Source organism: Dicentrarchus labrax, unplaced genomic scaffold (assembly GCF_905237075.1).
Source record: "Dicentrarchus labrax unplaced genomic scaffold, dlabrax2021, whole genome shotgun sequence".
NCBI lineage: Eukaryota > Metazoa > Chordata > Actinopteri > Moronidae > Dicentrarchus > Dicentrarchus labrax.
This window is the reverse complement of record NW_026136715.1, coordinates 16,074,659-16,089,712: the sequence shown is the minus strand read 5'-3', so window position 1 is coordinate 16,089,712 and position 15,054 is coordinate 16,074,659. Positions and strand designations below refer to the sequence as shown.

The window sequence follows — 15,054 nt, the reverse complement described above, 5'->3', positions numbered from 1 at the left end:
GGTATGCCTGGTACCAAAAAGGCTGTCTATTGAATGAGAGCATATTGGTGTGTAACATAATTGGCATCACTTTCATAATCCATCAGCCAAAGAGAAGACATTGCATAACTAGCATATTATATTTCCTATCCATCCAGTTTCAACAATCATGAAATGTGTTTTTTTTAAAAAAGAAAACTTTACACTGTACATCACAAAGCTTTTCCATTAGAACACAAATTCTAATTTCAACATGTCACTAAAATGTAAATTCTACTCAACCACTGCCAGGGAAATCACACTGAAAAAAAAGGTTATGTAGATGAAGCAGAAAGAGAATCAGCTTACATGCCTGGTTCAATGCGCTGATGAAATTTGTGAAAATGCTAAACTTATCTCAGTGCCTCGTCCCCTTCCCTCCATCCCAGCAGCTTTAGATGTCCCCTCATTAGAGCAGAACAAGATGGCTGCCTCGTAAACAAAGGGAGGAGGTAGGGTGAATGAAGGAGGGATGGAAGAGAGAGGGGACACCAGGCCAATGTAGAGCTTCAACTTCAAAGTTCATTCTCTCTTGTGTAGATTGTATGAAAATAAAGGTGTACATTTATCACCCTGTACAAACACACTAAAGATTTCAGTCGCCTCACGGGTGACCTTCTTTCTTCTCCCAAAAATCAGAGAGGGGTTTGTCCAATAAAACTATCTCACTCCCAAAGAGCCACCCAGCTCAGCGTAGAAAAGAGAAGGCACCAGGTGTTTGCCAACACCAGCAACAAGCCACTACACCTCATGCACTCTTTCATTTCTAACCTCGAGTTGATGTAACAAAGATCCTTCAGTCGTGTCAAACAACACAATTCAACTAGAAAATGCTTGCTCCTCATGACAGCTTGTCAGGTTTGCTTTCTTTGTTTTTCCATGGCAGACACGCAAAAGTAAAAAGCAAACCAACTATCACACACCTGTACATGAATCTGTGATAAGCGCTGCTCTCAAAGCAAAGCTCATGTCAGAAAATCATTTAAAATGTAACCCAACAAAAATACTGTTTAAGTTCTAAATGTGGCACAAACCTGCAGATTTCCCACTTATAGACCAATGGGTAACAGATTTGTTGGCAATTATACCATTGCAAGTAATTGCAATTCTATCTCTGAAGACTGAGCTCAGAAAAGACCAGATAGTTTTGTGTTTTGTGTTTATTTTAATATAAATATGAATGTGTGTGCTTCACTAGCTGAGACACAAACTCTAAACTGAATGAATTTGGCTTTGACTCAAAGGCATGTTATTTTTGTTGGATATAAAAAGGGGATCGCTCTAAACGTGGAATCTGTATTGCAAATGTTTTCCAGAACTTTTTCAGTATCAGTGAGGGCGTGGAAAAGGCTGCATCTTTCTCTAAATGCTTGTATGAAAAAAAAAGAAGGAAGTCATGATACAGACAAAGGATTGTGGCAATGAAAAATAAAAATGATCAATTAAAACAAGCACACACGCATACACATGCACAGAGACATGCATGCACACTCACTCTCTGTCTCACACACAAACACACACACATACAACTGAAAAAAAAGAATATGAGCCAAATAAATACTGGTAAAGTACAATACGTACATGTAATTTACCCAAAGTTCATTAAACAAAACAAAACAAAGGGCGAGATCACACTGGATCAAAATGGAAAAGCATGCAGAAGTCCACTGCTCTACTGTAGCTTCACTCCTAGCAGACTACAAAATAGGGAGAAAAACAGAAAGAGAGAGAAAGGGAAAGAAAGAGAGAGAGAGAGAGAGAGAGAGAGAGAGAGAGAGAGAGAGAGAGAGAGAGAGAGAGAGAGAGAGGCCCCTGTCCTGAGCAGTTATAGCCACCTGGTCAGCCAGGAGTGACTGACTCCCCACACCACAGGGCACAGGGTGCTTCCTTCAGTGGCAAGTCTTCTTCTAACCCTCCATCTTTGTCCTGCAGTCCAAGGGGGAGGAGGAGGAGGAGGAGGAGGAGGAGGAAGGATGGGTAGAGGTGAAATCAGACGAGATGGTCAGGGCTGTGGTTGCCCCTTCACTGTAATTCAGTAGGTCCAGTTGTGGATGCAGAACAAGGATAACAAAAGTGTTTGGGATCTGTGTTAGCATGTGTGGAGGCGTGGAGGAGGTATGTGTGCAGAAATGCTTTGTGGGCTGAGGATGGACCAGGAACTGAGGGTCCAGATTGAGGGGTGAGGGGTGAGGAATGGGGGTCAGAAAGCCAATCTTCTTCTCCAGGCTTATAGGGCCTGTGTCTTGAGCTCGATGGGCTCTCCCCTGGTCTCCTGCTGGCCCTCAGCCTCTGGGGGCCGGGTGCCCTTGAGTGTGGCGAGCCTCTCGGAGAGACCACGCATACGGGGGAACAGCATAAAGTCATACAGCAGAGCCCCCATGGCACCACCAATCATGGGTCCCACCCAGTACACCTGTCATTAACAGAAAAAGACAAAAAGCAGAATGTGTTAGCGAGTCTGAAGGTGTCACACTATTGTGGATTGTAGTGTAAACAAGATTTACAGACGTGATCATCTTACCCAGTGGTTGACAAAATTCCTGACCAGGACAGCAGGAGCGAAGGACCTTGCTGGGTTCATTCCTGCTCCAGTGTAGTACATCTAAGTCAAAGACAGAGACAGTTCGGGGTTAAGACTGTAAAAGTTTATATGATACAATGCTCAGATCCTTGTATAAACCCAGTGAGCCAATTCAAACTTCTAGATCAACTTGGTTGGTTCTTACCCCAAGAAGATGTCCCATGAGCACTGAGAAGCCAATGGCCAGGGCAGCAGAGCCCAGGCGTCCATTGCGCCTTTCATCCGTCACAGCAAAGATGCAGACGACAAGCTGCAGGGTGAGGAAGACCTCCATGGTGGTGGCCATGCCCAGGCTAATACCTGGCTGCAGCTGAAAGAGGGGAGGGAAAAAGAAAGAGTGATGAAATTAGGTTTTATACATACATACATGTTGTGATTTTTCCCTTAAAATGACCTTAATGTCAGGTTTTAGATCTATACTGCCTTTTAGGCCAGAATTGGCACTTGTGTACATTGTGTACATACAGTAATATGTAATATGTATATGTAATATGTCATTTATAGTTAAGTATCTTCATACTAAACCTTCAGTGTATGTGAAAAAACGAAATTTGTAATACAGGAGACAGAGCCAGTCTGTTCACTTGTAGCCGTGGATTTAGTATTCCAGTGATAGGCAGGTAACCTTACCGTGTTGAGTGCTAGATTTCCCCTCATGTTGTTGGGTGTGACACCGTAGAGCACGGCAGCACCAGCAAGTGCTCCGAGACACTGGGCCACGATGTAGAAGAAGGCACGGAACAGCGACATCTGGGAGCCAATCAGGTAGGCAAAGGTAACAGCTGGGTTGATGTGTCCTCCACTGATGTGGCCGATGGACTGGATGAGGGTGGCAGCCGCCAGCCCAAAGCAGAAGGCCACATGGAGGACATTATGGGGCCCAGTGGTCCAGCGGAGGGCTGCCCCCAGCCCAAAGAATACAAAGAACATGGTGCCATAGAACTCAGCGAACACCGCCCGCCAAAAAGACATGGACCTGAACTCCCACATGGTGGCAAAAGATCAAAAAGGCAACCTCTAAGCAATGGAGGGATGAAAAGTCAACAGAAAAACTAATTGACAAAAGGAGAAGCTATTTCTCCACAATAAAGACCGTGTTTCAAACCAAAAAACACAGACCAAATGACACAAAATTGCCCTCAAACAGAAACTGCGTCTCTAAAGCTAAATGCAACAACACGTAAACTGCTCAACATGTAACTCTCATGCAACTGTAAACAATCTGCTGCTCTGCCTTCTGAATTTCTGTCATAGAGAGCTCCTGAGTGGAGCAATATGCCAGTCTCTGTGCATCTATGTGCCAACCCTGCTGGTTGTTAGTAGAAGAACATGGATAGACAAACGTTAAGCATGTCCTGCAGACATTCAGCCTCTTTACCAGAGCAGGGGGAGCTCAGAGGCCTTTTTATAACACCCCAGGTCCACAGCAGCCCCGCTGAGCCCAAGGGAGGGGCCAGAGCACAATACTACAAATCAAAACAAAATCATTTAACCCTTCTCCTGCCTCGACCCCCGCCTGTCTGCTCATTGTAGAAATGACTCTGAATCTGGATTAATAAGTTTAATAATATGGGAATTTGATAATTACTTATTTAGGCAGGGAAGCTCTCAACATACTGCAGCTAATTAGTTCACTTTTGAAATTTTGTGTCTTGCAGCTGAGAAATAAGTACAACATAGAAGGCTTTCTTATATTTCCCCACTGGAGGATGTGGACCACTAGTAACTGAGTACCACCAACAACCTGGTTGAAGCATTAATGCAAACAAAGTGGTAGAAAACCCCATTCATAACATCACTGAATGAAAAGCCCCCAAGAGAAACTGCCCTGACCTTCAAACATGAAAATAGAAAAGCAGTGGGTATGTTGTGGGAAGAACCTGTGAGCTGTTAGAAGTGAAGTGCAGAGGGAGTTTTGCTTGGTTAAGAATAAATTAGATATTTTTACAAGCATATAATTCATATCATTGCAATGTCTACCTTTCCCTCAGCTTGCTGTCATTGTTTTTCACTGTAATGCACAATCAACAGTTTACATTCAACCTTATCATAGCTGCAATCACCAAAGCACGAGCAATTTCTCAATTTCTCCAATTGTCCTCTGAATTGGTGCAAATTAGGTTTGTGGCAGCAGAACTGATTAGGCACAGTTTTACATTGTGTGCTGGGCGGGTTTGGAGGCTCAGGTCGGATAAAGCGGTGGAAAATCCACGGTTGGAGAGGAAGAGGGGAGAGCAGGCTTGGCATTGAGCTTCTGCACTGGAGCATCATGCTGACCAGGGCAGCCAGAGGAACAGCCGCAGTCTTTCTGAAAGGATTATGCTGAGCTCACTGCTTTTCTCCTTTCATGCATGGAAACAAAACGCTGGCAGTAACAGTTTCTGCTGGTTTCTATGATCTGTTTGTCTTTTTTCCGTCACTGTTGAATCTGTGAGTTCCCTTCTCCACAGGCCAGTGTGGCTATATATATATAGTACATATGTATATCTATTTGAGCCTCTGTGCTCACTCTCCACAGAGTTGTGCTGCAATGGAAACTGCAGAAACATCATTTTTATGTCTCAATGCATGTCGGACACTTTGGACTTTTACAAATACTGTAAAGTGTAATTTCTCAAATCCATTTGCAGCTTTGTCAACCTCAAAGCTGCAGTCAACATTCAACATGAAAAGCATGATGAACAAAATCTACCACCATTATATGATGAACACCGGTGGTTGTTGCTGGAAGAAAAAAACTTAAAAAACCCACTAAAAATAGTGTTGATCCTGTTGTCCTAATTCTGACGGTTTATTAGTTTGCCAGTTGGTGCCCTTCTATTGTGATGAGTATTATGTCCTTCTCATGACTCCCTCCATCAGTGGTAAGCCACCTTTTGTGGGGTTAAGCCCACAGTTTAGTTTTTACAGGGGAGGGTGTTGAAAAGGTGCTTGCATTGTATTTTCCTGTTCCCTCGGTCCAGACTGCTGACACATACATAATAACATGCAGCCCCTAAACATCTCACACTGGAGTAGAAGCTCTGGCCTGCACTCACCACAGAGTAGTGAAAACATGTATCGCATGACACACGAGAAGAAGGAATAAAACATATAATATGAATTATAAAACAAAAAATTCAAACATCACAGAAACTAGAGATCAAGCCTCTTTGCTAACTACTTCTGTGACAGTGAGGAAGGTTTGTACTGCTGTTGTACTGTTTTGAGAAATCACACACAGACAATAATTATTACAATAAATCATTTACATTAGAAATGTAAAGCATAAAGGAATTTCAGGCTTCAATTTCCCGTTTTTTGCACTCAGCATAAAAGTACAGAGGAAATGGGAATCCCCTGAAATGGCCTGTAGTGTAAGAGAGAAGTGAGAGTGGAACGCTCTGAAACATTAGCACTACACAGTGGTTACAAAGTGACGTTTCATGTTTTCACAGGAATAGGAAAGGTTAAAATTTGTTCAAGTCTCTTTATACAATATTCACAGGCCCATATGTGAAACTGAAAGAGCTATTAGTCATTGTAATAGTGCCTCCTTTCAACAGTGGCTATGAAGACACTCCTTCCCACACAATTCCAATGTAAGAAGCAAAATCCAAAAATACCCACTAATGTGTTAACACAAGCTAATGTGTGGCTTTTTCTTGTGTGCGTGCAAAATTCCCTCTTTGGGTTACTGTTATTGCTCCGCTGCAGCTAAGCAAGGAAACGCTGTCAAGGGAAAGAGAGGAACTGTGTAGCTTTGGAAGATAACCACTTGATTTTGTTTGACTTCTTGCCTCATTTAATCTTCAGCTGAACTTTAAAATACATTTTTGCACAGAACAATGATTTTATTCCCCATCACTCACACTGGAATTGTTTAATAATTATTTCACTCTCCGTAAACCCAAACGTAGAGTGAAAGAATTATGTCAGTGTTTTATAAACTCTGATATTTAGACCTAGTGTTGGAGAGTAACTAAGTACATAAGAGTACAACTTTGAAGTACTTGTACCTGAGTATTTCTATTATCTGCTCGTTTCTTTAATTCCAATGCATTTCAGAGGGAAATATTGTACTTTTTAGTCTACAACATTTGAGAACTTTAGTTCTGACTATATTCAGATTAATAAAACATAAATTATGTTCTGTTATACTTCAGTCCAATAATTCTAGTCTGATGATAAAATAAACATTATTCTATCATATTTTGAGTACTAGTACTCGTACTAGTATTTAAATCTATACTAGTACTAGTACTTCCTCCACCACTACTGAGATCATACTCCCACAGTACTAATAAATAATAAATCCTCAGTGTATTCTGTCTAAACTTCTTTGAATAGTTTGCTTTTTTTGGAACTTGGAAAAAGTGACGCTTCAATACTAGGCTTTGTATTCAACGGTCTGAAACAGTTTATTAGAAAACCAAACTCCCACAAGCATAAGACAACGTGTTGAATTAAACACACAAGCCTCCAAAGCATAGCTCTAGTATATCTGACTGACAAACATTTATAACTGGTATTATTTAACTTTTCTAAAAATAACTTTTGTGACATTTGCTGAAACGTTCACTATACCCTGACAATAGTTCACAACACAATCTGTGGAAAAAACAGGTTCGTCTGACTCATTTTAGTGCTCCTTATGGAATTTGCAAGAATCTGCCTTAGAAAAACTAATCAGAGCCAAGAAACATGGAAAGACACTTTAAGTTGGTGGCTTGAAGATGATTAATTGCTGAGTCTCAATCGCAGTGTCGATACTTGACGACACAGGAATGAGACTTGACAATCAGCTTTGATTGGTTGTTTTCACAAATGCCATCAAGAGCAAAAGGAGGAGCCAGAGGAACCCGTTTTATTCACTGATTTTGTGTCTCATGTACTACGGTCAGGATATAGGTAAAGTTTCAGCAAATATGACAAAAAGTAATGTTTTAAATAAAAGTTACCTAATGCAGCTTTAAACTATTTGGGAAACTCCTATTAGCCTACGAAGGATTTCTGCACTCACCTCTGGAAGAATATTTATTTTTGTACTTGCTACAATGTGCAATGTTTTGTACACTGGCATGGAGAAACAAACACATCTATGCAAAGATGTGACTACATGCAAAGATTGTACCCCTTGGATACCATAATCTCAACACAAGTTGTAAGTTGCACAAACATATGTTTATTTTAAATGCTGAAATATGTTTTAAAAAATGAAATTGTTAAATATCTGCAGATGTTGGCATACACTGGAAAACCCATTTCAAGCAGTACTCCTGCTTCTTTAAATTAACAAACAAAATAAGTGCAATTTACAATACAAACATTAAAGGGGAAATCTGTCATTAAAAAAATCTATTTTTTGGAAAATATGCATTTTGAGTTTTTTTTCTTCATTAGAAATCACAATGTTTAATACATAACCTGAAAAAAAAACAGAGAGAGAAGGTGTAAGACATCAGCACATCCCATTACAGTCATTTAAGTCAATGAACAATAACATTTTCATTTGAACAGAATTGTCCATGCAGAACAGAACAGCAAAGCACAGCACTGTATGTCGCTATGGATCTCTGTGCACGTCTGTATCCAACAGTCACTCCCTGTTCACTCCCTTGAGGGGTTTCACTTTGGAAACTGAGTAGAGAGATGAGGTTTCTTCTCCAACATGGCTGCCAACCATTGTCTAGTCTCTCTTCAACAGACTTATAACTCACTTCGTTTACTACTGAGGCAGCATCCATATTCATCTACTCAAGGTCGGGCATTTCTAGAAGACAGACAAAAGGAAAAATGTGATGTGTGAGTGATTAGATTAGACTCTAATATAATAATTCATCTTTTAATAATAATATAAACACAAATGCAAAGAAAAAATTAAGAGTTAAAGAGGTATATCATAAGAAATTAAAGAAAAAAGTGAGAACACTGCTATAACTAACGGATTAACAGATCCGATGATGAATCATATTTGTGCACAGCGCTGACTTCTCACTTCTAACCCCATGGGACTCAGTGACTACCCATTACAAAACTACTTATTTTTAACAATCGTACTTACTTTCATCATCGCTGTCTGCAGAATCATGCTGCAAAACAAAACCAAAAATAAAAAAAACAGTTCTTCCTTTACTGCTTTACATTGTGAAATTTTAATAAAGTGAAATTTACCAACACCTGCCTCTGTAATAAATGATATGAAGCACATTAAAAAAAGTATTATATTAATTAAAAAACATACCTCTTCATCTGCACCATCAGGTAGATCATCCCCTCCCATGCTGTTCATCATCTGAAGAAATGCACAGCAGACAACAATCAACACTACAGTGTAGCTGGATATTCACATGCTGCTGTTGTGCAGGTTCAACATGCTTACCTCTGAGAATTTGTCGAAACTTGACAAGTCCTCATCTGAGTCATCTTCCCAGTCTTTCCAATTATTGAAATCCACACTCAGCCAGTTGTTCTAAGCAAAGACAGATTCAAGTGTTTAAGTAAGGCGGTATTTAACATGTTAGTTTACTCCAGCTGCCTTTTCAATGTTGATATTTACTCATTTTCCAGATTGATGGCAATGAAATGAGCAGTATCTGGTTTCCAACACACCTGCACCTGAACTTCCAAGTCACTCATGTTTGGACTGAGAGGCTGTTTTAAAGATTCAAAGTTACCTTTGTCTTGTCTTTGGTAAGTCGTGGCCATGATTTGCCAGCCTCTGCTTTTCGTAAACAACACAACACAGACCTGTCAGTGCGTCTGTGTTTGGATCCCTGCATGGAACATAGTGTTTGATGAAGCCTTTGAAGGTATTTAACCACATGGTAGAACTGCAACTATGTCTACAGGTGACACACATACTTTGGGGTCAATCTCTCCAAACAGGTCCACTGTATTCTGGTGTTTGATATTATCTGTTCCACTGACACAACTGTAAGGTGAAAAGAAAAGATGTTATATTTCCTTTACACCTGTAAACAAAAGTGAAAACCAAGAACTTAGATGATTGGAGGATTGTGGAAAATTTGGGTATTGGTCACTTAGCAGTAAGGACATTAAAATTCTCAGGAATATTATCATTTCACATGAATGCAACTTACCTGAATTCAAATTTGGACTTGTCAAATTTTACTTGCACATCTTTACTGTCCTCCAAGCAGAACTCCACAAACACAGAGTCCCGTCTGTCATACCACTTAGCTGTTGCAGGCTGCCTAATGACAAAGACCAGAACAAGGTAATAAGTGAAAATCCAACTCAGTCCATAATTCACTCTAATCTGACATTATTCAAGCTTTATATTAGTGAGACATGTCACTGTCACTGTCAGGGGTGGTTATTTGCTCTGGTAGCCCACGTGTATATGGTGCAGTACATTTGAGGTCACGTTTAACTCATGCTGAGGAAAGCTTCATTCATTCACTCCAGATTAGCATGAGAGCCTCTGAAGTATCCTCTTCACCTAAACTCAACAACTGATCTCCATGTCATGAAAACGGAGCACCTGCTAACATTACAGTACAGATAATACACATATTAGAGCATCAATTAAATTGTCATATTAAGAAGGAGTCTGGCAATGCTACATTAATAGTAAGCTGTACGGTTATCCGGACGATGACCACAGTGAGGAGGAAATATATTTGACTGGATTTGGGGCAGCTTGTGTTGCATGTATCTCTGTCAAGCCAGTGTCAAGTTGGCGATCGCTAACGTTAGCTAAATGAGATCTTCCGAGCTAATCATGACACCATGCTTTTTCAGTAGCCGTTAATGTTGGTTGACATTAGCCTGCTAGCTAGCGACCACTGAACTGACATGAGGCGTGCACACACAATTAGCTCGGGGTTTATCAGTTCATGGGACACGGTGGAGCCAAATTACCTAACGCTGAAGGAAAGTTAGGTGTCGGTGGATTTCACGATGTGCTGTGCCTTTTAGCCTTGACAGCCGCGTAAGTATGACTGCTGAAGCTAACTCGTGTGCTTTAGCTCAGCTAGCTAATGTTAGCTGGTTGCTCCGCAGCACACCACACCACCAAGACTTATAAGTTAGCTACGACCGTTAACGACTACACAATAAACCCAAGACTTACATCTCCACCGTTTTAGCAATTAAACTCCCTCGTCGGACCACTATATAGATTATAGTGTTACCTAGCTGTACTGCCCGGCACCAGTGGACTGAAACCCCAAACAGTTAACTCAACCGAGGCACTCGTGTCTCCCCCAAACATCGCGTGGTTTCACTGTTCTCTCGTGACGTAGCGCCGCCCGCCCGTCACGAGCGTGGGCACGGGGTTGCTCGGCGGACCGGGGCGGTGCGGAGACCGTTCTAGAACGAGCGCGGTGGCGTGCCCGGCGTTCCAGAACGGCGCAAGAGCTCCACCGCCAGTGTGGCTCCGTGATAGACGCTCACACTGCCTGGTGGATAGGAGACAGTGAGTGAGTGAGTACCTGTAGTGTTCAGAGCCCTTACTTAGGTTAAGTAATAGGAGCAATACCACACTGCAAAATACTCCAAGCCAAAGTCTCGCATTGAAAATGTAATAGAGTATTTAACTCACCAGCAAAAAAAAAAGTATGAAGTTAAAGTTCTCAGTGCAAAACAATTGTCCTTGTGTGTGTTATTATATATTAGTGACAAGTAAAAAGTGCAATATTTTCCTCTAAATTTAATGGAGTAGAAGTATAAAGTGGCATGAAATGGAGATTGAAGTGAGTCTACCTGAAATTAAACATAAAGGTGTATCTGTGTATTTTCACCTGATAGCCCCATAGATCTTCCTGCACTAATTAATTTCCTTTATATCAATGCCATAGTAGGACCATAAGATTAAGTTGCCCATAAAGCCAATTGGCCCAGCCACCATAGTTTAACCAATACCATATAGATACCCACTGCCGGGCCTAGTGAGAGCTCAAAACACCATTTAATGTGAATACTGTAACAAGCACTGGAAAAGTGAAAAGCATACATCATCAGCTGTTGAACCAACTGAGACCCTGTAGACAATTAGCTTCAACAAGATAACATTTAAAGTCCACGTAAAGTAAATTCAGTAATTTCTCTCTAAACACATTATATGTGTCATAAAATAGTTATAGTAAATAGTAGAATTAGTGTATTGTTTTTAGACACATTTTATCACTACTATTTAAGATTTACTTGTGTCACAAATGTATGTTTTGTAATTACCCATAATATAATGCAGAACAACATAAGACCTTTTTGATCCAAAGCGGAGAAACTCACAAAAACATCCTGAAAGAAACTTTATTTCAAGGTCAAAAGAGAAGCACAAAATACATTTACTATGCTTTGGGCATTTGCAACAGCAGTTAAGGATGCAATGAAGTTAATATGGGCTTCGTATCAAGAGTAGCATGCTGATGTTGCAGGCTATTGCTTTGTACACACAGCCAGAGGCTAGACGGGTAGCATGCACCACAGTTTTTCTTGCGGGTGGTGCATGTACAGGATTCAAGTCTCGAAGCCATCACAATGGTCCATTTTTAAATTAGTGTTGTCCTACTACATACGCTGGCCTCATCGTCAGAGGCTGAAGCTGATGTTTCCCTTTGTCAGGTCAGTGTTGAGAATATGAACTGGTTATTACAACAGGTTATTAATGACATGTGCTCCCTGTATAACAGATGCCTCTTTAGCATTGCTCTCAGCCACAATATCAGAGTGAAGCTCAGCTTTGTCAGTTCAGGTCCCCATAGGATTGGATGCCGTCAGATGCACCTGCTCCTGGGGATCTTTGACTTCCAGTGTTTTTTCTTAGTGGGCCAAAGGACTCAAGCAGAAGAATATGACATGGAAACTGACATATGACTTTCAAAGTAAACGTGGGAAGCTCTAGCTGCTGTCACTTTGGGAGCAGCTTCAAGCAGTTGGACTTGGACAAGAGAGGAGCTATGGAGAGAGAGAGGAGGTATAAGGCTTGGCAGTTGTCGATAGAGCGCATGTAACAATAGCGCCAAGGCATAGAAGGAGAGCATCGGCATCAAATGAGAAGGAAATGTTCACGGATGATAACACGGATAGAAAAACAGTGCCAGGAAGCTTCTGAGTGTGTAGAACATGACTGGAAAATGTCGGGGGGGAATGGGAAGAGAATGTTTGAATGAGAAGAGCCTGGTGCAGATGAAGGGTTTAGATATGTTTAAGTTACTGGTGACAAATAATCATACCTTCTCTCCAACTTTGACCACTTTGTGCCAGACATGTGCACCAGAAGTGGAGCCAAAACAGTAGGCCTTATAGGGACACAAGGAGGGAGGAAAGACACTTTGGAGATAACAAGCTGGAGATAGTTGACAGATGGGAGTTTTTGTTGGCCACAGGAAGGCCTGGACACAGTTTAACTGCTCAGTCTCAATTTTAGCCCATTTTAAAAGAAGGGGACATGAATCCCAGACAAGAGCAAAAGACAAGATTTAAAGTTGATAGGCCTGAGCATTACTTGTAGGATCATATTATAAGAGTCATCTACAGCAAGGTATGTGGATTTATTAAATTCCCTTATATTTAGTCAGTTATGGATATTATAAAACTTCTATAAAGCAAACCAAACTAGCAGCATCAATCTCTAACTCAATTGATTTATTTCAGTAATCCAACCAATTTAAAAACGTGTACATGATCTACCTTGTAATGCTACTGGATTAAATTGTTGTTGTACCTTAAAGCCACTGAAGACAGTAGCGGCGTTGCAATTAACTAGTCTCATGAATTAGTCATCATTAAAGAAAAGAAAGATACCAGTGAATTACCTCCAGGAGCTTTCTGCAGCTGCAATGTGGTTTGAATGGGTAATAAACAATAGCTTGCTGTACTCTGGCAGATAATAATACATAATTTGGATACATTATTGTGGTCTTAAAACCTGATTTCTTTCTTCATTGTGGTCCAGTTGATAAAAGTTTGCCTACTGGCCTGATTGTAATGATGCCATGCTATTTATAGAGTTTGTCAAGCATACTCTTGAAATAAACTGATTTCACATTGTCTACATAAGTCTTCATAGCAGATAGTGTGAGGGTTTGGTTCACGTGCTCATACTTGTTGTAAGGTGTAATCTGAAATATATACGTTTACTTCTCAGAACAGAAAAGTATCACAAACTTTATAACAAATCACTAATGTACTAATTACGAAATAACAAATTATTTGATGATTTCTAGTCATAATTTTAGCATCTTTTAATAAAAGAGGAGGGTAAAAAAAACAGCAAATCCACCTTAAGATAGAATTTGTATCATCTCTATTATCCTTTTACTTAACTTCCTGAGACCTGAGCTTCTGTTTGGTGTGCATTTTTAATTTCTCCTAGCTATTTGGGATTAGTAGGACCTGATAAACATAAAAATCAAGCATTGTCTTTGAACACTTAGTAGCTTTCACAAAAAATATGAGAACATCAACATTTTATTTTCTATAAAACTTTGTCTACGTATGAGGACACAGGTTTGCAGGAGGTTAAATAGCAATAGACTTGACTGAGATGATGTCAGCCAGACACAAATCCTTGAACTGCTCCATATATTATGACTAATGGAACAACACGTTGGACACAATAACCGCAGCCATGGGTTTCTGATTCACAGCTGGATGACCTCATTTTATGGAAATCTTAACCGAAATCAACGAGCCTACAAGTGATTACGAAATGACTCAAACACGTCAGCAGCTTTAATGTAATGTTTATACCATGATGTGAAAGACCATCAGATATTAGATATCTGCAGAGGTTTGCTGAGGAAGTTTAGCTAAATGCCAGGTTTTGATTAAATTTAGATTAAACCCCCCCAATATAATCACAGTATGAAATGTGTTTTTGGGAAATGCTGTGAAATATATTGTGTGATGCAGCTGTTCTAAGCTCCTCAAGCAGGGTGATCCAAAGTCTGGGCCAACTGTCACATCATCAAATCCTCTAACCAAAAACCAAAATAGATCAGGGAAAGAGATTAAATTGTGGTTTCAGTGAAAGCCTTGCTGGTAAATTTTGCACTAGCTGCAGACTGGAGAGTCCAACTTTTTTGATGCCCTCGTGTCAGCAATGCTTTTTAATTGGAAGGAAGGGGGGAAACAGGTCAACCCTTTTCACTTCTTTAGATTAAAACCTAAAACACACAAGAATCCCAAGAAAAGCCACAGATTCCAACAGGCTTAATAATGGTTGACAGCACGATTACAGAAGTTGAGATGAACCAGGCTTAGGAAACTCTTATTATCATTAATTTGTAGATATTGAAGACACATTGTTACTTAGACCACCTCCTGTCATATGAGGTCACTTTGATACAACAACTACCTTGTGTTTGAGTGAAACTACAGCCTGGCACTAAGCGATGGGACAGTAGTGACTGACTGAAGGATCTGTGCAATGCTGCCTTTCTTGTCTTACTGGAGAAATTATTTTCTTAATCGGAAGGAAACTTGTGAATGCAATTCTGTCTCTC

At 40.4% G+C, this 15,054-nt stretch overlaps 2 protein-coding genes across 3 annotated transcripts; both read right to left on the bottom strand.

The window, feature by feature from the left end:
* Nucleotides 1-1,163: 1,163 nt before the first annotated feature.
* Nucleotides 1,164-3,970, bottom strand: mipa (major intrinsic protein of lens fiber a). Its single transcript, XM_051423942.1, has 4 exons — nt 3,230-3,970; nt 2,745-2,909; nt 2,540-2,620; nt 1,164-2,431 (listed from the first exon to the last, which is right to left on the bottom strand). The coding sequence occupies exons 1-4, from the start codon at nt 3,587-3,589 to the stop codon at nt 2,246-2,248; spliced, it is 792 nt and encodes a 263-aa protein (XP_051279902.1). The 5' UTR covers nt 3,590-3,970; the 3' UTR covers nt 1,164-2,245.
* A 3,004-nt stretch (nt 3,971-6,974) lies between these two features.
* ptges3a (prostaglandin E synthase 3a (cytosolic)) lies at nt 6,975-10,874 on the bottom strand. 2 transcript variants are annotated; one of them, XM_051423945.1, is made up of 9 exons: nt 10,738-10,874; nt 9,682-9,795; nt 9,443-9,512; nt 9,256-9,354; nt 8,961-9,050; nt 8,823-8,873; nt 8,643-8,670; nt 8,299-8,351; nt 6,975-8,005 (listed from the first exon to the last, which is right to left on the bottom strand). In XM_051423945.1, exons 1-8 carry the CDS (start codon nt 10,815-10,817, stop codon nt 8,332-8,334), a joined length of 552 nt encoding a protein of 183 aa, XP_051279905.1. In that variant the 5' UTR covers nt 10,818-10,874; the 3' UTR covers nt 6,975-8,005; nt 8,299-8,331. The 2 variants fall into 2 exon arrangements, with proteins under 2 accessions (XP_051279905.1, XP_051279906.1); XM_051423946.1 differs by having other exon boundaries at nt 6,975-8,351; nt 10,677-10,840.
* Nucleotides 10,875-15,054: the final 4,180 nt, after the last annotated feature.

Excerpts from the sequence above, each read along its gene's own strand:
- mipa (XM_051423942.1), bottom strand. The coding sequence starts at position 3,589 with ATGTGGGAGTTCAGGTCCATGTCTTTTTGGCGGGCGGTGTTCGCTGAG. Across the intron at positions 2,910-3,229 it reads GAAATCTAGCACTCAACACG|CTGCAGCCAGGTATTAGCCT; the intron begins GTAAGGTTACCT and ends CCCCTCTTTCAG. Across the intron at positions 2,621-2,744 it reads TCATGGGACATCTTCTTGGG|ATGTACTACACTGGAGCAGG; the intron begins GTAAGAACCAAC and ends TCTTTGACTTAG.
- ptges3a (XM_051423945.1), bottom strand. The coding sequence starts at position 10,817 with ATGTTTGGGGGAGACACGAGTGCCTCGGTTGAGTTAACTGTTTGGGGT. Across the intron at positions 8,671-8,822 it reads CTGATGGTGCAGATGAAGAG|CATGATTCTGCAGACAGCGA; the intron begins GTATGTTTTTTA and ends TTTGTTTTGCAG. Across the intron at positions 8,352-8,642 it reads TGCAGACAGCGATGATGAAA|AAATGCCCGACCTTGAGTAG; the intron begins GTAAGTACGATT and ends TCTGTCTTCTAG.